At 42.3% G+C, this 23,850-nt stretch overlaps 1 protein-coding gene across 1 annotated transcript; it reads left to right on the top strand.

The window, feature by feature from the left end:
- Positions 1-435: 435 nt before the first annotated feature.
- On the top strand, positions 436-23,166 carry ipo9 (importin 9). The gene is made up of 24 exons (XM_061784148.1): positions 436-767; positions 5,900-5,961; positions 6,053-6,139; positions 6,217-6,418; positions 7,743-7,831; positions 7,920-8,006; positions 8,097-8,216; positions 9,988-10,088; positions 11,492-11,550; positions 11,621-11,772; positions 11,834-11,932; positions 12,011-12,117; positions 14,624-14,763; positions 14,872-15,034; positions 16,873-17,099; positions 17,200-17,348; positions 18,335-18,463; positions 18,539-18,814; positions 19,169-19,335; positions 20,258-20,391; positions 20,494-20,613; positions 21,858-21,968; positions 22,060-22,136; positions 22,460-23,166. Exons 1-24 carry the CDS (start codon positions 617-619, stop codon positions 22,568-22,570), a joined length of 3,120 nt encoding a protein of 1,039 aa, XP_061640132.1. The 5' UTR covers positions 436-616; the 3' UTR covers positions 22,571-23,166.
- Positions 23,167-23,850: the final 684 nt, after the last annotated feature.

Genomic DNA, 23,850 nt, shown 5'->3' with positions numbered 1-23,850 from the left:
ACACTCGTATGATAAAACCAAGGTGTTTGTTTTTTTAATGAAATTTATATTTTTATATCAAGTCCATGTTAGAGAGTCACTCTAAGGAGGTGTAAATAACCAAAATATTGGACCTTTAGTATTTCTACAGTTAGTTGTCTCCTACCAAAGGGCTCTGGCCAGTCCTCAAAGCGTCATATGTCGGTACCGTTGGGGGGGGAAAAAATGCTCGGCACCTCGGGCTCATAAACTAAACAGAAACATTCATTGTCAAAGGTTGACAAGTCTTATAAAAGACTGCATAACGTCATATTTTATTATAATGTATGTGTTGTGTGCTCGTGGCGTTGAACAAAGCATATAGTTCCCGTACAGCCCCACGTCTGGTCGATAGATGGCAGGCTTGCGTACAGAAAGCTGATTGCCAACCTTCAAAAGTACAGTAGAAGAAGAAAAAAGTGCCCACCTCCGGCTTTTCCGTGCATTGGCGCGCGTAGCGTTTCGTGGCCGAGGTTCACTGCTCCTCCTCGGGCAGCTGCTGGACCGACTCGTTTCGGTCGTGGTGGCGGTGGGAATAATAGGAGTAGTAACGGCCGTAGAGAGGAGAAGAACATAAAGAACATTACACATAGTAGACATGAACGCTGTTCGGTCGGGTTCGGTGGCCGGCCCGGTCCAGCAGGGGCTAAAAGAGGCTCTCATGGAGACCCTGACGGCCATCCTGTCTCCGGTTCAAGAAGTGCGCGCAGTCGCCGAGGAGCAGATTAAAGTGCTGGAAGTGACGGAAGGTGAGTAGCGGCCAGTCGGAGGAGTTAGTACCGGACGGGCCCCGGGTGCTGTCCTTTGGGTAACCGCGTAGGGAGTGGGGAGGGGGACACCACGCGCCATGCGGACAATCTGTCTGCCTCTTCGGCTAACACGTTAGCGGAGACGAGCCTAGTCTCCGTTGGCTAACACGGAAGCTACAAGTTAAGCACGGTAACTTGGGTTTTAGCTCGCAGGGAAGCAACCTTCCCTATTAACTAATTTGCTCAAGTCGGCTAATTCTTCTGTCTTCGATGTGATGAATTCAATCATCAACAGGTTCTGAGATGTAAACAAATAAAAATAAACAAAAGAAGAAAAACGTGTGGAGGAGGAACAAGATGCTAACTAATTTAATGGTGCGGTTGTCATGGGAACCACTTACTGTCACTCATTCAGTCTGACAGCTTCCCAGCTGAAGGTTTGTCGTTTGGTGGAAGCCTGGGGCGAAATGTGTTTTCTAATAGAGCTTTTCGTCATGACTTCCGGGTGGCAAATGCTCAAGCAAGCTCAGATGGCACTACTAGTAAATAACCCCTTACATCTCATTTGACCAAGGCAGAGCGGTTGAGAAAACAGGGTAAATGGGTTGAACGATGATTTTAGCCTTCTTCTCTAGTTTGAATGTGTGAGGTGTGAGTTAAAGGGAGACGGAATGGCGGCTGTAATTTAGATATCAATGGGTAAGTTTATAAAAAAAAAAAGAGAGAAATAAACGTGGTAGTGAAAACCGACATAGTTTACATTGACATGATTGAGGGACTGGCTGATTATTTTTCTGTCGCTTGGATTAGTGGCACAGACATGCTCTTTTGACGCTGCTATAGAGCTGATGTTTGCTAGCAGGCTAGCCAATATGTTTTGCTAAGTTACTCCAAGACAACCCACCTAAAAAAAATTAACATTCCTGTGAGAAAATCCACCTCGAGGCAGTCTTGCGATCTCATCTGTGCAACTATTTACATTACAGGGATGGGCAACTTAATCAAAATCAGAATCCTCATATTTGCCAAGTATGTCAAAAACACAGCTGCTCTAGTACGACAACAGACAGCCATTTGACAGAAAATACTTTTGAGGCATAAAAACATAAAAAACAGTACAGAGAGTCACTGAGCAATGAAAGGTTACCGGTAATGTTGATAGAATTACAATTGTGCCAATGATGCACAGTCCTCTAGCAATTTAGAGCAGTTTGAAATGACTAATAGAGCAATAATCTGGGACAGTGACAATTGTCCAAATGGTGCATATAGTTCTCAAGCACGAGTAGCCAGTGTTGGTCAACAACAAATATGCAAATAGTGCAGAGTGACGAGACTACTACAGTGAGCGCATGAATAATGTAGAAGTGTCCCGACAGAGATGCGACAACAATCTCAAGACAAAATTGGCAGCATGTTACAATGGAATTGTAAGTTTAAGAAGTGAATGGCAAGAGGGAAGAAGCTGTTGGAATGTCTGCTTGTTTTAGTTTGCATTGATCGTTACCGCTTACCTGAGGGAAGGAGGAGGAAGAGGTGGTGACAAGGATGGTCAACCGTCAACCAAAATTATTTGAATTTTCATCAACGCTACAAGGACCGCGCACTTCCTAACCAGATATATGCCAGAAAATCACTTTTAAACAAGGACAAAATATGTGTATGTCTGTTTTTCTTTTGTTGAACCAATGTATATCACAATATCTTAAAAGTCCTATGCCATCAAAATAAAAATAATAAATCTACTATTTTATGCATAACATACTGTACGTCAAAATGAGTCTCTGACATAGTTTAAATTTGACAGGATTCAATGACTTTGTCACACCAAAACATGCATTTACACGTGATATGGCTCGAAATTTAGTACCCAACAGGGCTCCAGCTACATGGCATTTCTGGGTTTTATGCAAGTTTCAGCCTTACAAATGCACTTTGTAAGTATACATATGCTGTGTTTTACAACAATTGTTAACTATATTTACAATTTATAATGTAACTGTGGATGAAAGGGCAAAGCTTGCATTCACGAGCATAAGCTAAAAATATCACCCCTCTTTTAATTTTCACCAACGTTCCCTTCCAGCTCATGTTCCCTATTAGTGGGCCAACAATCCAGTGCTTGGTGACTTGTCCTTCACAATTATAGTAAGACATTGAAGGATCCAAATGTGATGTTTCTATGATCGCTTGGCCACCACAAGATGATCTCGGCAAGGACCAATCAGAGCAAAGCTGTTTTCATGTTTAAATTAAGAATAAGAACGATCCCACAGAGCAAAGCTTATTTACATATCAAATATAAAAAAATAGAAATCCAACTGTCTCAATTGCCAGGTGTAAAAGACCACCTAGAATAGGTTTTTAAAAAAATACTGTGATTTAAAAAAAATAAATAAAAAAAGTATTTTCCCGCTCCCCAGTATAAAGGGCTGTCTTACATAAAAATTATCATTCAAAGATGGGACAAGACGCTGAACAGCAAACCAACATTAAGTACAAAGGCTCATTTTGTGCATTTTTTTAATTTTTCTTTTTCTTTTTTTGCTTTGTTGAAGTAGCCCTGCAAAGCTGGTGCGTCTCTACTGCATTGCGGGTACGACATCCGTAACAACAGCCACCTGTCCAAGCCACAATATCGATCCATCAATTTTCCGTACCGCTTATCCTCACTAGCGTCGCGGGTGTGCTGGAGCTCATCCCAACTGACTCTGGGTGAGAGGCAGGGTACACCCTGAGCTTTTTGCCAGCCAGTCGCAGGGCACATATTAACAAACTACCATTCACACTCACATTCGCACCTAGAGGCAACTTACAGTTTTCAATTAACCTACTATGCATATTTTCGGAATGTGCAAGGAAACCGGAGTACCCGGAGAAAACCCACGCAGGCACGGGGAGAACATGCAAACTCCAAACAGGCGAGGCCGGATTTGAACCCGGGTCCTCAGAGCTGTGAGCCAAATGTGCTACCCAGTAAACCACCTTGCTGCCCACACTAGAATATATGTTTGCAAAACTATTAACGGTGTTGAATATTGATATACATAATTTTGGAGGACACACATCTTAGTGAACCTAATCGGGAATGGCAGTAAAATTCTTGAAGCAAGCACTTAGCCTCTTTTGTGAAGAATTGTTCACAAGCCGCTCGTTACTCAAATGTTTGCTTGCAGCTTAAGAAAAAAAAATCAGCCGAGCAACTTCTTGTATCTCAAAACCCCTAAGTTGGGTCACACACAAGTCAAGCTACCATTGTATCTTTTACAGCGTACTTGCTGTGGTGAAAATGGCTCGTCATCATCATCACTTCAGTACTGACATTAAAAAGCCTGCCTAATGTATCTCATGTATGAGGATGGTGATGGGCGCTACTCTGTTACCGCTATGCAAAAACAGCAGCCTCAACAAAACAATTGTCACTTGAAATGGGTGGTTACAGTAACATGCCCTGACAGCATTTTGCATGTGTCCATTGTCTGTGACTGTCACGTTACTTGGTACAGCAATTGAAGCGGACCCTCTAGGCGGCCCCCTCACTTGTCAGCAGGATCATTGTCCACCCCAGCCTCATGTCACTTTGGTATGAAAGCTGCCGTTTTTATCCTGGTCCCTCTTTAATTTGTCAAAACCAGTGTACTGTGTGACTGTACAACTGAACCTCGCCTGTCAAACCCAAGAAAATGAAGCCAATCTTATATGATATTATTAATACGCTTACTGTAAATGACACGTTACGACACGTACTATAAAATGTCATTAGCTGACAATATCATCTGCAAACGATGTGTAATTTTTCTAGATATTTTTCAGTATCTTATTTTTATAGATATTTATATTGCAAAAGATAGAAATATTAATGACAACATAAGTATTCAGTAATTTTCCTTAATAGTGATGATTGCAAAAGATTAAAATGGCCAAAAATATTTTGAAAAATATATTATGATGGTAGCTTAATTTTATTTTGCACAATTTGGAAGTACCACAATGCAAAGTGTTTCCATATCAAATTAATATGAGAATGTTAAAATATTGATAAAATATCCTTTTTTTAAATCTATGCATTGTGACAGTTGCCAATTGTGCAAAATAGAGTAATGCTTAAAGCATTTAAGTATTTACACGTTCGTCTTATTTTATTTCATATATTAACAATATTTAACTTTAAAAATATTTTTAAACTATCATATTTCCATTTAAAGTTTTGTAAAAATATCTAAATATATTTCGAAATATATAAAATCAAATAAGAGTGTCTTAAAATATGAATTAAAATTTCCTTTTTTTCTTTATGCATTGTGACCGTTACAAAATGTGCAAAATAAAAATGTCAAATATTTGAATAAATATTTAGACATTTATCATATTTTGATCTAATATAATAACAGTATTTCTTTGAAAATATTTGGCGACATCTTCATTTCGTCTTATCGTTTCCATATTTGTTATTATTGGGGAATGAAAGTATCTAAAAATATTCATAATATGAAAATATTTATAAATATATCAACTCAAAATAAGATAAACATTTCAGGAAATTGTAATTAAGACATTTTTATCTGTATTTATTATTATTACTCAAAATGTCTGTATGAATATTTTATAAATGTTTTAGACATTTTTATTTTCTGTATAAATACTATCCATCCATCCATTTTCTGAGCTGCTTCTCCTCATTAAGGTCGCGGGCGTGCTGGAGCCTATCGCAGCTGTCATCGGGCAGGAGGCGGGGTACACCCTGAACTGGTTGCCAGCCAATCGCAGGGCACATACAAACAAACAACCATTCGCACTCACATTCACACCTACGGGCAATTTAGAGTCTCCAATGCATGCATGTTTTTGGGATGTGGGAGGAAACCGGAGTGCCCGGAGAAAACCCAGGCAGGCACGGGGAGAACATGCAAATTCCACACAGGCGGGGCCGGGGATTGAACCCCGGTCCTCAGAACTGTGAGGTTGACGCTCTAACCAGTCGCCCACCGTGCCGCGCTAAATACTATATAAAATTAATATATAATGGTAAAAAAAAAATAAGAAGTATCAAATTTTTGTGAACCACATCAAGAAATTGCAGCAATTATAGAATATCTTTCTAATTTGTCTTTTTCCATCCCTCTTTTGCACAGAGTTTGGTGTCCACTTGGCAGAACTCACAGTTGACCCTCTAGGAGCACTTGCCATCCGTCAGGTGAGTTGACGTGAAGATCGGCATGCGTTCAAGATCCAAAAGTCTCTCTAATTTGAAACTGGTAGCACAACCTTTCACGTCCCGTCCGCAGTTGGCGTCAGTCATCCTGAAGCAGTATGTTGAAACTCACTGGTGTTCCCACTCCGAGAAGTTCCGGCCCCCCGAAACCACCGACCAGGTACCAACCAGACATCTGCTTCACGTTATTAGAAGCCAACAGTCCCCTCTTACGTCTTTCTCCGCTTCCCTCTCCAGGCCAAAGCCGCCATCAGGAGCTTGCTGCCCGGTGGCCTGCGCGAATCCATCAGCAAGGTGCGTTCCAGCGTCGCTTACGCTGTGTCCGCCATTGCCCACTGGGACTGGCCCGAGGCCTGGCCGCAGCTTTTCACCCTGCTGATGGAAATGTTGGTCAGCGGCGACGTCAGCGCCGTGCATGGGGCCATGAGGGTCCTAACAGGTACGCTCACAAGAGTGATCACCTGTCAATCACAGCACTGACCCATAGAGAAAGACAACCATTTAGACCCATAGACAATTAAGCTCTTCAAATAATGTTACAAGCATATTTTTTGGGCTTTGGGATATTTCTCTTATTTTTCCAGAGTGTTATAAATTTTTGAATAGTGTTAATAAGTTTTCAAAAAATTCTGAATATTTATGTATTCATCAATATATTTGTACACATTTTAATAATTTTTTTAACTGCATGGGGGGGGGGGTGCTAAACACAGTTTTTTAAAAAACCTATACAATGCAATCCTCTTGTTGTGGGCAATGATTGGTAAATCCGTTTTTTGTGCTAAAAACCCATGTTAGGTAACTTAAGGCGTGCCGCACACTGTGCGATCAAGTTGAACCCGATTGGACTGGACCATTGCATAAAAATAAGAGTTGCCGACGCGACCTGCACATTGACCAACTGGATATACATTATGGACGCCCTGAATAGCGAGCCTGTATAGGGGTTTGATGCTGTATAGACAATATATTGTACTTTATCACATTTCCTAAACCATAAAAAACTAGATTAAAAGTTAAGGAAGGGGCAGGTTGCTAAAAAGAGTAGACACGGGTTAGAATAAAAGTGTGAGTATGGATATTTTAAAGGAGTCTTGCTGACTCCATTCATTTGAACGTACCTGGCGAGGTACGTGCCATTCGCGCACATTTTGCTCACAAGCTTTATTTTTCAACCACTGGCCCATTATAAATGTTGATGTATTGATGTAAAACACAATATTTGATGCTTTATATACGCCAAATATTTGGCTTGCGGCAGCGCGTTCGGTGTCTCGCTTGCATAAAAACCCAGAAATGTATTTTCAGCGTGAGTGAAATCTTGTGTGCATTTTCTTGGCTGTAAGCATTGTCGACAATGTGCCCCCGGTGATTCAAATTTTGAATCGTGCCAAAAACTGGCTGACCGATTGGCCACTCATGAAAACAGTTGCCAAACTATGCACACTGCGCGACAGTTCAGTCGATTTCAGCCCCGTCGCTCAGTGTGCGGCAGCCTTAAGTCTAAATTGGACACCTTACTACAAAGCAGTACAATCATCTCTCCCAGCCAACCAGCAAACAGTTATTAATAGTGATATGTTTTATTGTAATAATAATAAGAATACATTTAAAATAGTACAATAAAATCATATGCTTAAATCTAATGAAACAGTAATCCATTATACCTGTGTAGCATGCTGCTGAATGAAAGAGATTTATTTGGGGGGGGAAAACTATTTTGTGTTGTTACATTTTTTGTTTTGTTTGTTGTGCGTCTCCAGAGTTCACTCGAGAAGTGACAGACACACAAATGCCGCTTGTGGCTCCCGTAATTTTACCCGAGATGTACAAAATCTTCACCATGGCCGAGGTAACCACGCTCATGGCTTTCCTAACCCCACAAATTTAACAGGCTCTGTTTGAGTTTAAATTTGGCTTGGTGTTTCTTAATGTGGAAGATGTACAGCATTCGTACCCGTTCCAGAGCCGTGGAGATCTTCACCACCTGTGCCAACCTCATCTGTGCTATTGAGGAGCTTGAAAAGGTGAGGGCATGTGCCAAATTTATAATAATTCACAATATTACATTGGAAGATGATTCAGTTTTCCTAACTGTATTTTCTGTGTGCTATTAGGGTGCAGCCAAAGCCTTGATCTTCCCTGTAGTGCAGCAGTTTACAGAAGCATTTGTGCAGGCCCTGCAGATGCCCGACGGACCCTCTTCCGATAGTGGCCTGAAGATGGAGGTCCTCAAGGTGAAAATAAATAGTAATACAGGGGGTGGTTACGAATGCTGCAATTAACTAGTTCGCGCAGTGGTGTAAGAATATGTCATCATGCGGCACAAGAAGGCCAGATCGGTTATCGCCGTAGTTTTTCATTTGATTGCTTTATATTTTTGGACTAGAGGTGTTCTTTTTTTAAGGAACCCCAGACATGACATAGGGGACAAGGGGTACATGTATCAATCAGTATTGATACCTTTGTACGGTGTCAGTACTCGTAAAAAACCCTTTCTTTTCTTTTTTTATAAAATATAGTGAGTCTCATTTCTTTGATGGTCCGGAATAGTTGCTAATTGGGTGTTCATATTCTGTTCGTAGTTTGTATTTTACTGTGTAATGTGCTCATGACAGCTTTCATTATGAGCACAAACTGATTTCTGTCACCTCTAAAGTGAGATTTTGCAGATGGAAAAACACTTTTTCCGTGTGTTAAACTAAGTAAGTTGTTTGTGTGTTGTGCAGACGAAACTGACGGCCTTATTCCATGCATTGGCCATTTGGTGGAATGGCACTTCCTTTTTCATAAATAACTTCACCCAGTTCTACAAGCATAGTGTGCAATTGGCCATGAAGCTATGCCCACAACACAAAAAATAAATCTTCCCTGAAGTGTAATGTGTTTTGTGTTATTTGGGCAACGTGTCTTGCCGTCTGACAGCTATGCGCGTTGTGTTGCGAGGCAGTGGCGATATGAATGAGATCCGCCGCCGCGTGGCCCATCGCCAGCACTTAGAGAAGCCACTGGAGGTCCAGCACAACAGCGTTCGTGCCGCTAGCATGAAAGCGTCCTTCATTCATCCAGGAGGACCAGAGAGCGTCGCGCGGCTTAGGCCATTTATGGAGCACCATTCTGTGGCCACAGAAATGCATTGTCTGCTGAATTTCAAAGGAGGCAAAATTGTCCTGGCGGTGCGCTTTGTGGTCATTATGCTCAGATGAGATGTGAGAGAAGGAAGGTGGTATGTGTATTTGATTGACAGGAGAGGTGTCTCAGCTATGTCTCAATTCTTGACCATTTTGAAGCCATTTGCAATTTTTTTATTCATTCATTGTCAGGCTTGTTTAACAAGACTTTTCTGTTATGTCAAATTTGCAAGACATTTTTTTTCGCCTGTTTGGCTGTACTTTAACACACAGTTGGAATGATTCATTATACTTTGATTGTTTTTATTTTCTAATATGGGATTTATTCTGTGTGTGTTGTTTTGTGGTAATGACAAGGTGTTACTTAAAAGTGTTATTTCATTGAAACGTATGCCATATTCAAGAAAAGTTAACCTTTTTCACAATATTTGATTAAGGTTAAACACATTTTCATCGCAATCGTAACTTAGACGTAATGGCATTTCAGTACTTTGTATCGGCGAGTACTCCTATCTACGTACTTGTTCTCTGTCTAAGAAAAAGTGGTATCGGTGCATCCCTAGCTACACTATAGAATTGTAGCCACTACATGGTTATAGCATAGCATTGAATACCAATTTGTGGATTTAATATCATTTTCATGAACAACTTTGACATCTGGTTAAGCAAATGGAGTGCACCTTGCATGTCTTCTACCTTACCGGGTGTAGAAAAGCTGTGCTCGATTTGCTTACCCAACTGTAATTAATTATGACTTTACTACCACGTTAGCGTAGGTTAGTGATAGTTAACTTGCACCCAAATTCAGGTTCATCTTTGCCGTAGACTGTTTATATGCAAACTGTAAGATTGAAGTGAGTATTTAATCTCATTGCAGGCGATAACCGCGTTGGTTCAGAACTTTCCAAAGCCCATGGTGTCTTCCATGCAGCAGATTCTGCCCATCGTTTGGAACACGCTGACTGAAAGTGCAGCTTTATATCCTTTGCGGCAACAACTCTGCACACATTCAACAGATATATGGCTGAATAGGTTGCTTGTTTGGTGGAAAACCATAATAAAACCCATTCATTCAGTGGACAGGTGAGCCGTCGAACAACACACTAAAGCTACTTTGACCTTAGAAGGTAAGGTAAAGGATGGGAAAAGAGGTCCTGGCTCTTCTGGCATCATCAAAACCTCACTAAGGCAATGTTTTAATTTACGTTTTAACATACAAGTATTGCAAGTAGTTAACCACTGTATAATAAAACTAAAATAACGCATGCAATGGAGAGGGCTCAGGAAGGTGTTAGCAGAGACTGATGCTGTCGTCTTTGTCGGCATCACTGGAATTAAAAAAAACCCCTTGTGATATTTGATTAATTGTATTGGTTATGCAGCTAGTGGTTAGAACATGTACTTCACAGTTCAGAGGTCCCAGGGTATGAATCTCAGCTTCAACTCTACTCGTGTGGAGTTTGCGTTTTCCAGTTTCCCCCACATTCTAAGAATGCAATTGTTAGGTTCATGGAAGACTCCAAATTGTCCATAGATGGGAGTGGTTGTCTGTCTTTATGTGCCTCTATTGACTAACGACCAGCACAGGGTGTACTGTACACTGCTCTCTCTAAAAGTCAGCTGGGATAGGCCCCAGCTCACCCTGGCACCCAATAAGGACAAGCGGTGTAAAAAATAGATGTGTAGTCTTTTGTCTATATGTGACCAACTAATAACTGGCAAGCAGTCCCAGGTGGACCCCGCTTCTCTTGGCTAAAGTCAGCTGGGATAGGCTCCAGTTTACTTATTGAACCTAAGGACAAGTGCTTTAGAAAATGGATGCTCGTTTGTCTTTGTGCTCTATGATTGACTGGCGACTAGTCCAGTGTGGACCCTGCTTCTCTTGCCAAGAAACAGCTGTAATAGGCTCCAGCCAGCTCACCCGTGTCCCTAATGAGGACAAGTGGTACATAAAATGAATGGATTGGTGTTTGTCTATATGTGCCCCATGATTGCTCATCTGCAAAACTAATAACGACAAGAACTATAGAAAATGGATGGTGGATGGATTGCTCATGGTATGTTGTAAGTTCCAAGTCAATAGTTTTGTGGTGATGTCACAAAAAACCAAAGAGGAAGGAAAACACTTGTGGAGTTTATCCTTTTGAGGCATAGTTTCCATCTACAGCTTATACAGGGTTGGGGAGGGAAACCCAGACTTCTCTCTCCAACCTATTTGTCCAACTCTTCCGGGGGGATCCCAAGGTGTTCCCAGGCCAACCGGGAGACATAGTTGCCTGCGGAGTGTGTCCGGGCACTGCCTTAGCAATAGGAACTGGTGGAAAACCTGCTCTTAAATAAGCCCTTTTGAAAAGTTGAAATCCCTTAACCGACATGCCCACTTATGTCAGAACGGAAGTCAACTACACAGAGGAAGTGGACGATCCTGTCGACTCAGACGGTGAGAATGTGTAGACGAAGCGTATTATCTACCAGAGTGCCTTCTAATTGCCGATTTTGCTGACTTGCAGGTGAAGTCTTGGGCTTTGAGAATCTGGTCTTCAGCATCTTCGATTTTGTGCACACGCTGATGGAGAAGAACAAGTTCAAGAGCACGGTGAAGAAGGCCCTGCCCGAGCTCATCTATTACATCATCCTCTACATGCAGATGACGGAGGACCAGGTGAGACATGACGTGTGGAGTGACGACGTCACGTTGTACTGACCACTTCATCTTCACGCAGATCAAAGTGTGGTCGTCCAACCCTCACCAGTTTGTGGAGGATGAGGACGACGACACCCTCTCCTACACTGTCAGGATCTCTGCTCAGGACCTGCTGCTGGTAAGATGAAACTCGGCTCTTAATAAATGATGGGAACCTGCGGGTTTCTTCTTGGTAAACGTGAACTCTCGTCTGAAGGCGGTTGCTGCCGAGTTCCAGAATGAGAGCGCAGCAGCGTTGGCAGCGGCGGCCACCAGACACCTCCAGGAGGCGGAGCAGGCCAAAAACAGCGGCAATGAGCACTGGTCAGCCTCTTGTTTTTGTTCATTGACTGGGATGCACACTGGGATGTTTTTTTTTATCAACTTGGACTTTGAGTGTACAATTTAGTTTAACATCCATCCATTTTCTCTCGCGCTTGTCCTTATCAGTTTCACGGGGGAGCTGAAGCTTATCCCAGTTGACTTTGGGCAAGAGGCGGGATACACCCTGGATCATTTGCCAGCCAATCGCAGGGCACATAGAGTAAAGACAAACAAGCATTCAGTGTCTGTCCGCCCCCATCTTGTACCGCTAATTTGATTTTTGAGAAACCACCGGAGCCGAGGAAAACTAACCAATCACAGACAGTTGTCAATAAGCGTCTTGCGCAACCAATTTCTGCATTCGGCAAAACAGGATGAAGTACTTCCTTCCGGTTCAGGTCAGTGGCGGAGTCCCTAAGGCAGGAGAACAAGCTTCTAGCACAGGGGTGGCCAACTAGTCAGAGACTAAGAGCCACTTTTTTTCTGTGTTACTGCAAAGAGCCACATACACGGGTACACATGAACATCATCTTTTAATCATGTATGCACGCATACACAGACCTCTGCTCAGCCAGATCTAATGAAAATAACCACACCAACATGATAATATCAGTCATTTTCAACAGTTAACATTGTGTGCACTGTCTCACACACACAAACTCTCAGTTCAAGCAAGTCCACAAACAATAATAGAATAATTTTCAATAACATCTTTCTCTTACTATGCTGCTTAGTGAGACTTCTGGCATTCCTTATCTTGAACAATCCTCTTCAAATCTGGCTTGTATTCTGTTGTTGCCACTCTAAGCAATTCTTTCAAATGAGTGTCAGTCAGAACAGATCGATGCTTTGATTTCACATGTTTCAGGGTAGAAAACACAGACTCGCAGACGTACGTTGACCCAAACATGGACAGTATCTTAAGCGCAGCTCGTTTGATGTTGGGGTATTTTTCAATTGGGACACTTTTCCAGAACTCAACGGTCCCTTCCCTTAAAACAGCTTTCAGTTGATCCTCCTCACAAAGGTCGATCATCTCCAACTCAGCCGCAGCCTCATCTGTGACGAGCGGGGCTTTCAAACAGTCTGGCTTCCAAGCCAGCTGATATGATGCAAGCGTTACGGTCTCCGAGTGTTTTGTAAATTTTTTGAAAAACTGCACCTGCTTTTCAAAGCGACCAACTTGTTCTTGCGAAGTTCAGTCCCTTTTGGAAATTCCTGTTCGATGTTAGGGTGGAGTGAGCTGAAGATTTGAAGCTTTGAAATGCGCTAATGCTGCGTGACATATAAGGCAGATCGGCTTGCCATTACGTTTAACAAAAAAATATAAACTCTCCCACTCTGGCAAAAACGTCCTGTGTTCTTCTTCATATTTTCGTTTGGCTGTGCTTTTTTTCCCTGCCATTTCAAGAGGTAACTTGACGGAAATTGTTTACAACACAAATGATGTCACACCAAAGATTCTCTCGTCGCTCGTTTGACGTCACTCAAACAGGCTTACATGGTCAGTGTGCCATCTAGCTGTAGGGGGAGTGAATGACAGCGCCAGCCAAGCATTTTTGACGCATGTCATGTGACAGCTCCTGAAGAGCCGCATGAAACTAGTTAAAGAGCCGCATGAGGCTCGCGAGCCGCGGGTTGGCCAGGCCTCTTCTAGCAAGTTCAGGTTCAAACCATCAAGTCATCAGCCTGTTGTTGTTGCTGCACACACAAGAAGTCCACCAACCTGTTTTCCGTGACTTGGACTGCACTTAGCGATAATAATCGGTTAATCTGTCGATTATTATTTTTTTCGATAAATCGTCACAATTGTTCGACAAAACAGACGCGTGACAAATGCAAATGGCGGACAAAGCAGCAGAAACCAGTCAGTGGCGTAAAGGAGATACTTTTGAACCAATAAATAGAATAAAATGTTGCCTCCGGTTGTATAAAATACTTGAAATTGCCACAAATGCGTCATGATGAGACCTTTGCCAGGGGCTGCATTTACTTCCGTAAACACGCCGCCTCGCAGTTGTGCGCATGCATGTGAGATCACAGGCGCATTCCGTCTATAGTACAGTTCGCAGTTGTTTTTGTCATGTGAACAACTACATAAAAAGATCAGGTTGAATAAAAAATCTGAATTGGGCATCTTGCCCTGCAGCCTGAACGTAGCCTAGGTCGCCTGCACGACACAAGCCATAGTTCACATGTAACTCAACCTGCCAAAGTGGCTAGTGGGAGAGGCATTTGGCTATTTGGCCTGTGTTAACGTAAAGCCCTGCCCATAACCCTGTTGAGGACATGCACTATAGAAAATGGATGGATGGCTATGACTGACTATTGGATACTGTGGGTGAGAACAGTTGAGAACCTCAGAAGTAACATGTTCAGACTTTTATATCTGCCACATCTCATCAGAGCAGCTTGTATGCAGTTTTGTGTTCATGTAGGGTCCTTGTAGTTAAAAAGATATTAAAGTTAGAGTCAAAATTTTTGAGCGCTCTTATTTGTCAAGCAGGTGGAAGATCCATGAGGCCTGCATGTTGGCACTTGGCTCAGTCAAAAGCATAATCACTGAGAATGTGAAAGACGGTCGCATCCAGTTTGACATGCACGGCTTCTTGGCTGGTGTTGTCTTGGCTGACCTCAACCTGGCAAGTGAGTCTGAAACCAAATACCCAACTGACATAGAACGGTAGTTTTTATGTTTAAAACAAAAAAACAGTATCCCCTTCTCGTGTCTCACTGTTTTCTTCTCTCGTTCAGCGGTGTCACCCTTCCTCCTCGGCCGTGCTTTGTGGGCGGCCAGTCGCTTCACCGCCGCCATGTCGCCTGAGCTCATTCAGCAGTTCTTGCAGGCCACCGTGAGCGGCCTCCATGACAGCCAGCCGCCATCTGTGCGCGTATCTTCGGTCAGGGCCATCTGGGGGTGAGCTTGCGCCATATTCTCGTCTTTGCACAAGCAGTGAAATTGTTCATAAATGCTTCTTAGACATGATTTACTCGGCATGGTTTAAGTGAAAGAATTCAATTGTTTTCCTCTAATGGCACAATTGCGATGTGCGGCATGGCAGGCAGCATAAGATTTAAAAGGTGTGGAATTGGATGTCTTCATATTGCTGGCTCTGTGTTTTGGGGAAAATCTGAAAAGATTATGAAAAAGTGATTTTGTGATTGCCTTAATTTACAGTTGAAATTATTTTTACTCCTTGCCAACCAACGAACTGCTTCCGTTTTCTCACTGCTCGATGTTGACTCTTGTGGAGTAATTTACTTGCAATTTTGGCATCTGTGTATTCGTGTTGTTTCATGTGTTCCGTCAGTGTAAACACCATATTGGATATGTGCCACTTGAAATGTACATGTACATAGAAAATCTTTAGGTTTTTTTTTTGTTTGTTTTTTAAGCAGCTGTTTTTTATGGTGTTTTACAGTGTACTATACAGCGAACCCCCTTAAGGCGCCTTTATACGCCCGTACTTGCACGGGCGACAGCACCCGCATTGCATCACGTGACCGACGCATTGGACCGCGCGGCCCCTATGCGACACTTGATGCGCACATGGCACAAATTGTAGCCGCGGACGGAATACCGCGATCATCTCTCATGATTGGTTCATTTTAATGACATGCTGTGATGACATTCATTTTTCCCTTGGTTCCTCAATACTGCCATCCCGACTTTCATTTAGTGGCTGCACACACCACCCACGCCACAATTTTGCTGTATAATTAAACGCATCATCTGGTCATCTAGGTCCATTTGTTCTAACAGGTTCCACGGTCGCCATTGTTGTTGCTTTGTTCCTTGTTCCGGAAAGTAAAAACGGCTACCGGAATTGGCCATAAAATGCAGAGGAAACTCCACCCTGTGGTGTCCTAGCCAATACCAGCCGTAGCAACACCCCCGCCTTGGAGGAGAACTGCAGCACATTTTCAAAACAGCGCGTGTGGGTTGTGCTCGAGTACAAAGGCAAAAGGCGGGATAGCCGCAGTGACAACAGCGCGGTCACTTAAAGGGGTTTGTTTAGAAATCGTGCAAGATGGCGGCAAAGCACTCCAATGCCATGCATCTAGCTCTTGCACAATCATTATTCCATGTTGCATAAACAACTCTATTCAGTAGTTAAATTATGCAACAAACTACCTTCACATGAGGCTCATCAATTGTATTAGCTAGCATACTAGCCCAAAAAACACGCTAGCACAAACTGATGTGACATCACACATGGGCAAACAAATATGCACACTAATGGTATTACGTACGGTCAGTCATTAAACTTACCTTTTGGCATTTACACACACTAATAAATGTTAGGAAATAACAGACAAATTGTAACAACAAAGTAGACTCCAGTAGACTATTATTAGTGGCTACATTGGCAGAGAAACAGAAACATCCTTTCAGTTTCACTTTTAAATGTCCACGATATGCAAGGACTGCCAACAAAACAGGACATTTCATTCAGACAAAAACACTATCAATGAATTAAATCTAACACGCCACTAAAAGTATTTGTGGTCGGGTCTGGAATGCATCCCCTGCGACAAATGGGGGTTCACTCTCGGCATTGAATCGGGGATTTGGGCCGGCAATGTAAATCCAGCTTTAAAGAGACAAAGCACAGTATCAGCTTGAGGATCTCTTCTAAAGCACAACCGCACTATGAGAACCCGAGCTACATCAGACAATTCGGCCACTTGAAACCTCACTATTATAACATTAATGGTTCATTTTATGAGGAATGTGTATATTTTAAACTCCAGGTATTGTGACCAGCTGAAGCTGTCTGAGAACACGCATATCCTGCAGCCCTTCCTGCCCAGCGTCCTGGAGGGGCTGGTCCAGCTGGCCACGCAGTTCAACTCTGAGGTGTTGGCGCTGGTCATGGAGACACTTTGCATCGTTTGCACCTTCGACCCAGCCTTCACTACTAGCGCCGAGAACAAGATCTGCCCCCTCACCATCGCCGTGTTCCTCAAATACAGCAACGGTATGGCTCCTCTGACTTTTAATGGTTAAAGACAGATTGTGAAGTTGAGAACAGAAGTACTGCTAAATATGAGCATAGTAAGTCGTTTTGCTCTCCTTAGACCCGGTGGTGGCTTCCCTGGCCCAGGGCATCTTCAAGGAACTGTCCCAGATCGAAGGCTGTCAGGGACCCATGCAGATACGTCTCATCCCTACGCTGGTCAGCATCATGCAGGCCCCTGCTGACAAAATCCCGACTGGACTGTGTGCTGTAAGTTAGGAAGAGGTACCATAATGCAACTACAGTAGAAGAATTTGCCTTCTACAAAAATTCCTTACCTGGATCAACCAGTAGAATTTATGATCAATAATGATTATTATTATTTTTTTAAATTTCGGTTTTGTACATTAATTTAGGGTTTCATAAAATATATCTCTTTTTGATGGAAATGTTATGCTAAGATACTGTATCTCAATAATTAAATTCAGAGTTAAATGTGAAGTTCTTTGTTTAAACAAGAAAGCAAGCTGGCATTGTAAAATATGTTGAGAGTAGTCACTATCAGAAGGAATAGTCTTTTTTTGCTTAGAATAAAGACTATTCGCAAAAATATTTTTGCGAATAGTCAAATTATGAAGAAAAACATTTTAATTTAAAAAAAATAAAAGCTTATTATGGAGACAAATCATAATTTTACAAGAATAAAGTTTTAATATTATTAGGGGAAACACTTCATAAGAATAAAAGCTTTTTTAGCTTAATATTATGGGGGAGTCTTCATTTTACATAACAAGGTAGCAATATTGTGGGAAAAAAAAAGTCTTAAATTCATGAGAATAAAGTCCATAATATTATGGGGGGGGGGGGGGGGGGTCTTTATATTGAGAATGAAGTTGTCCTGTTACTTATTAGGAAGAAAAGTTCTTAATTTTATGAGATTGAAACCTTAATATGAAGAAGTTGTTTTTTTTTGTCGATATTGTATAATAATTTTATGAGGGGAAAAAAAAATAACATTCAAGAGTTGATTGCTGAGGCCATTTGAACTGTGTTGCCAAACAAAATACATAATGTGCAGGCGCCATCTTTTCCGGGGAGGCGTTCCAGTAGACTTATGTGGTCGTTCTGCAATTTTGTCTTTATGTTCTGCCTTATTGTTTCTCCTAAGTCTGCCTCTGTTTCTGTAGATTCCTCCGTAATAGTCCTTTGTTGAGTTTTAAATGCCACTTTCACTTATATAGTGGTGTACATTACAGACAGCCATCGACACTCTGACCACGGTTGTGCGCAACACCAAGCCGCCTCTTTCCGAGATGCTGGTGTGCCAGGCATTCCCTGTGATGGCACAGTGCACCTTACGCACTGACGACAATACTGTCATGCAGGTATACGACACAGGGTTTCAAGCTGACGAGTTGTTGGCCCCGTTGCGAACAAAATTGGCTTCTTTCCTTTTGCAGAACGGCGGCGAGTGTTTACGGGCATACGTCTCGATCGCCCTGGAACAGATTGCCCAGTGGCGCGACGACCAAGGGAACAGCGGTGTGTGGTATGTCATGCAGGTGGTAAACCTGTTGCTGGACCCCAGGACCTCGGAGTTCACCGCCATATTCGTTGGAAGGCTGGTGTCCACGCTTATCTCCCGGGCTGGCACACAGCTCGGCGAACAGCTTGACCAGATTCTGCGAGCCATCCTGAGCAAGATGCAGCAAGCGGAGACTCTGAGTGTCATGCAGGTAAGCGAAGAATGCTGGTTTGACGAATAATGCAATAGAGGTGGGGGGAGGGTGGAGCGGATTTACCTCTGTTCCAAATTAAAAAATGCCAATATCGTACATTCGCAATTTTAGTTGAATCAGCACCCCCAAAAAAATATATCTTGAAAAGAATGGAATCGGGATAAAGCCATATTGCAGTTTGATGTGGCAGTAAAATACAGTTTGAGCATGTTTATATTTTTTTACACAAATCTGACATGATATGCAAGTTGAAAACATATCTGGGAAGTGTTTTGAATTTGACCTTGCAAAAGCCAAACCAATGAAATGATGGCTGTTTTCTCCTTGGTCTTACTTTCGCTCTCTCTACAGTCTCTTATTATGGTATTTGCCCACCTGGTTCACTCCCAGCTGGAGCCCCTGTTGGATTTCCTCTGCAGTCTTCCGGGCCCGACAGGAAAACCTGCACTGGAATTCGTCATGACCGAGTGGATGAGCAGGCAGCACCTCTTCTATGGACAGTACGAGGGTAAAGTCAGGTCAGGACCGCTTCTGCACGACAGCGCAACCTTCAAAGTCAAACAGCCCAAAACCTGAGAGTTCAACCAACATTTTATGGAAAAATATGCCTGTAAAATCTGACAAAACTCAGAGTTCAAAGACTCATCAGCAGATCGAAGTCCACAAGTTTACTTTTTTCCATTGGCTTTTTTGTGATGACACCACAGAGGGGTACCAGTGATAGCAAAGAGGAATTAAATAAATTAAGGTTAAATGATCATAGAACTGAAGCTGGAACATATTGTGACATAGAAAACAGTCTGGCTGCTCAATACAATATGAGAAAGCATCCATTTTTGGATTGCGCTTATCTTTATTTAGGGTCATGGGTAAGATGGAGCCTCTTCCAGCTGAATTTTGGTGACAGAAGTAGGATCCACTCTGGACTGGTTGCCAGCCAATCGCAGGACATGTAGACAAACAACCATCTGTCCATTAATTTTTTTTCTATAGCGCGTGTCCTTATGGTTGCATGTGATATAAAGCCTATACCAGCTGACTTTTGGTGCGAGAAGCAGGGTCCACCCTGGACTGGTCGCCAGATTACATCACAGGGCATTTACAGACAAACTATTCACACTGACATTCATAACTATGGACAATTTGGTCTTCAATTAACCAAACATGCCCATTTTTGGAGGAACCCGGTGTCGCAGGAGTGCCCTGCGAAATCCCAAGTAAGCATGGGAAGAATATGCAAACTCTGGAGAGATTTGAACCTCAGAACATGCTAAGCACTTGATATTCCATTGTTTTTAAATAGAACAACTTGGAATTCAACAAGCGCCACAGAACAGGTTATGTTCCACTCTGGAGGTTCTGTCGCACTTATTTTGCATCAAAAATAAAAACATATATATTTGCTGTATATTCATGTTGGTCATGTTGTGTTCCTTGCAGCACGGTAGCTCTTTGTAAACTGCTGCAGTACAGCCTCAACACAGATGACAAACGTCTCCAGGACATCATGGTGAAGGGAGAAGAGATTTACAACCCCGCGGAAGGCATCCGGACTCGCTCCAAATCAGCCAAGAGTGAGATGCAAAATAATCTTGGTTTTTCTTCTGCATAATGCAAAAGATTGGATTTGTAGGCGGGCTTGTGGTGGTTTGAATGCTATCCTGCCTCCCTGGCAGATCCGGAGCGCTGGACCAACATTCCTTTGCTGGTGAAAATTTTTAAACTGATCATCAATGAGCTGTCAACTGTCGTGGAGGCCAACGCCAGCCGAGCCAACCCAGCCGACTGGAGCCAAGGTGACCAGCAAGACTTGTGGTCAGCCGATTTTAAAAGAATTCACCTGCCTCGCGGACGCTCATTCTTTAGACATGTTAGTCTGGATCAAATTAAGTTTTACTTCTATAAGGCCACTTCACAACCAAAGTTATCTCAAGACACTTTACATATGGCGCAGGTCTAGAACCACGTGACAAATACAAGGAAAGAACTCCTTTAGGAAGAAACCTCGAACAGTGCCGAGACTCAGTGTGGGTCTGCCTTGAACAGTTGAGTTGAGAGACTGATAGAAGAGAGGGACAGTGGGCAGAGTGTGAGAGTGATAGATGGATTTCAGCAGAGATGAGGTATCAGTATGTAAAGTTTGTGTAAGTGTTTTAGCATAATGCTATGGTGATTAACAGTATTAATGGGATTGGTACTACTAATGTAACATATAGAGTGTCCCAAAAGTCACTAAACACCTCCTTTTTACTGTTGTTTCTGGTATCATTTGGAGATGTGAGACCATCAGCATTTGACAGCTTAGGCTTTGCGGTTTTTATAAGCATAGCGTTCCCTTGCCATCACCAACTGACATTGGAGCAAGGTTGCAAAATTGCCACCAAATGCTCACATCTATCCAAATGACACCTGAAACGAAATAGAAAAAAGGAAGTGTATTGTGACTTTGGGGACTACCAGTATTAATTGTGGCCGATGTATTGTACATTGCATTTATTGTTTAAACTACATGGTAGAATTCTAGCTCAACTGGAATATGCGTCATCAAAAAAACAAAAACAAAAATATGGGAACGGATGTCTTCAGATCAGAATCGGGCCTCTTCTAAACATGCATAAAAATCTTATACGTATCGAATATGTGCCAACGCCAGTACAGCATAATTGCACAGCTCGGATATACCCCGTCAACACCAGTTTGATGTAATTGAAATACTCAGTTTAGTGACATGCACAAACGGGTGAAAAACACCCGCTGTAAAGCTAAACTACAGCCAAAGCAGACCATTAAATATGGACTAAATGTACTCCATTAGAGGTGGCCAACTATATGGTATGTAACGCTTAATATTTGTATTATGTATTATTTACATCAGTGTAAATAGAAGAAGAGTGTAAATACAGCCATATGGAATGTATCACTAGAAATGTACATGGAACTAGCGAGTTAAAAAAATCAGATTTAAGCGTTCAATTGGACTTGGGCATTTGGACTGGCAGCGTCAGTCCAGCCTTTGTCACCACTTTGTATCTGGTCTCAGATTCCAGCAGCATGTGTGAGGAGGAAGAGGAAGAAGGCGATGAGGATGATGATGAGGAAGGAGGGCTGGCAGGGCAGCTGATATCAGACCTTATTGGCTCCAATAAATATGGTACACGGGCACATTGCAATTGTTGCTATTTATTTTATGCTGACTTCAAATAAAGTACCTTCAAGAGCCACCATTTTGTTCTGTCTTCCAGATGATGACTATTATGACGACGACGATGAGGATGATCCCGATGCCTTAAACGATCCCTTAGACCAAATTGACCTGCAGGTACACCCATGAACATTCAAAAAAACATGCAAGTTAGGTTCATTGAAAACTAATTTATCCCAAAGTGTGAATAGTCATGTGCCCAGCGACTGGCTGGCGACCATTAAAGGGTGTACCAGCCACGCTCCAAAAGTCAACTGGCCTGTGAGCCTAATAAGGACAAGCTATAGAAAATGGACATACTGTTGCAGCTAGGTTTTTTGTTGTTGTTGTTGTTGTTGTTGTTGTTTTTATCCTCCACCCAGTGTGCCTTGTTCGGGTGTACGACTTCAATGCACCCCTTGACGTTTTTGCTTCCTGTTTTTCTCCGTTTTTTTACCTAGGCATACCTGACTGACTTCCTGACCCAGTTTGCCCAGCAGCCGTGCTACAGCATGTTCTCAGGTCACCTCAACAACAACGAGAGACAAACGCTGCAGTCTATAGGCCTCTAGCCCCTCTCCCCTGCTGATCCCTTCTCTCCTTCCCTTTCTCCTGTTGCCTCATTGCCGACACTCACGGCATCAATTGCCCGGGAAGAAGAACGCTGATTATGTGCTGATGGCAGAGGGAAGAGATGGAACGCACTTGACTGCGACTCCCTGGTTGTCCACGCTTGTAAAGGACTTTGTCCCGGTGACACTTTCGAGAATGAAAGGAAACCACAAATGTGGGGTCAAGGCTTTCACGGTGGCCCAGGTGAACTGTGATATATATATACTGTTTTCCAATTCCTCTTTATAACGCTGCCTGTTTTTACATGAGCGAGAAATCCATCGACAGAAATCACTTCCACCAGACACTGAAGAAGAAAAAAACAACAACTTTTGGGAAGTGGGATAATTATTGGAGGCCTTATTCTCCCAGGAAATATTGACTGTTTCTTATTATCATGCAATGTAAAGCTCTTAGTCCACTCATGTCTCGGCATTACCGTGTTTTTTTTTTTTTTTGGCGGGGAATTATCACTGTTACCATGGTGATACCAAGCCTTGTCGTTTCCTCGTGCCCACAAAAATGCAGGTATTAAAAAATATTTCTAAATAAAAGTCTGAACAGACAGCTTTTTCCAGGTTTGTTTTACTTCCAGAGACTTGAATATGCGGTTTTGTTTTTTTAGTTTTGGGTTTGTTTTTTCGCACTGTTACATAACAGTGGGGCAGAAGTCCTTGCTCAAACGCATTTTCAGAAATGGGTAGAAAACAGATTTATTTGGTTGTCTAATTTCACGCTTGACTGGATGGACAGGCACTCCAGAGACCCAACTATTTGTATACAATCCTTTTAAAAGTCAATTTCCATCCTTGCTCAACTAGGATGATGTACTGTAGGCTAATGACACAGACCTACATTTCTTTTTAAATTGAGATATTTAATTCCAGTGCTGGGCCGTCCGTGTATTCGGTACATGGGTCTTCAGTGCGAACCTGCACCTTTAAAATTAATTTTCAAGTATGCCAGAGACCAAGAGAGACCCAGCCATTGTGGGCATAAGAAACATCATTAAATGTATTAATGTGTGCAGAGAGTTACAGATGTGTTTTGCTTGTTGAACTTTTCAGCACATAAATGCTTAAGTCTGATTGGACAAAAATAACAAACTGTACAAACAGTACAGCCAAAATAAACATTGCGCAACAAAGATTGTTTAGAATAAAATAGTCCTATTTCCTGGACAAATATTACAATATAGATTGTAAATTTCATTACATTTTATTCACCAGAATTAAAAGTC

The sequence above is a fragment of the Phyllopteryx taeniolatus genome, chromosome 9, assembly GCF_024500385.1.
Source record: "Phyllopteryx taeniolatus isolate TA_2022b chromosome 9, UOR_Ptae_1.2, whole genome shotgun sequence".
Lineage (NCBI taxonomy): Eukaryota > Metazoa > Chordata > Actinopteri > Syngnathiformes > Syngnathidae > Phyllopteryx > Phyllopteryx taeniolatus.
The sequence above is the reverse complement of the archived record's forward strand: the minus strand, read 5'-3'. Positions and strand labels throughout refer to the sequence as shown.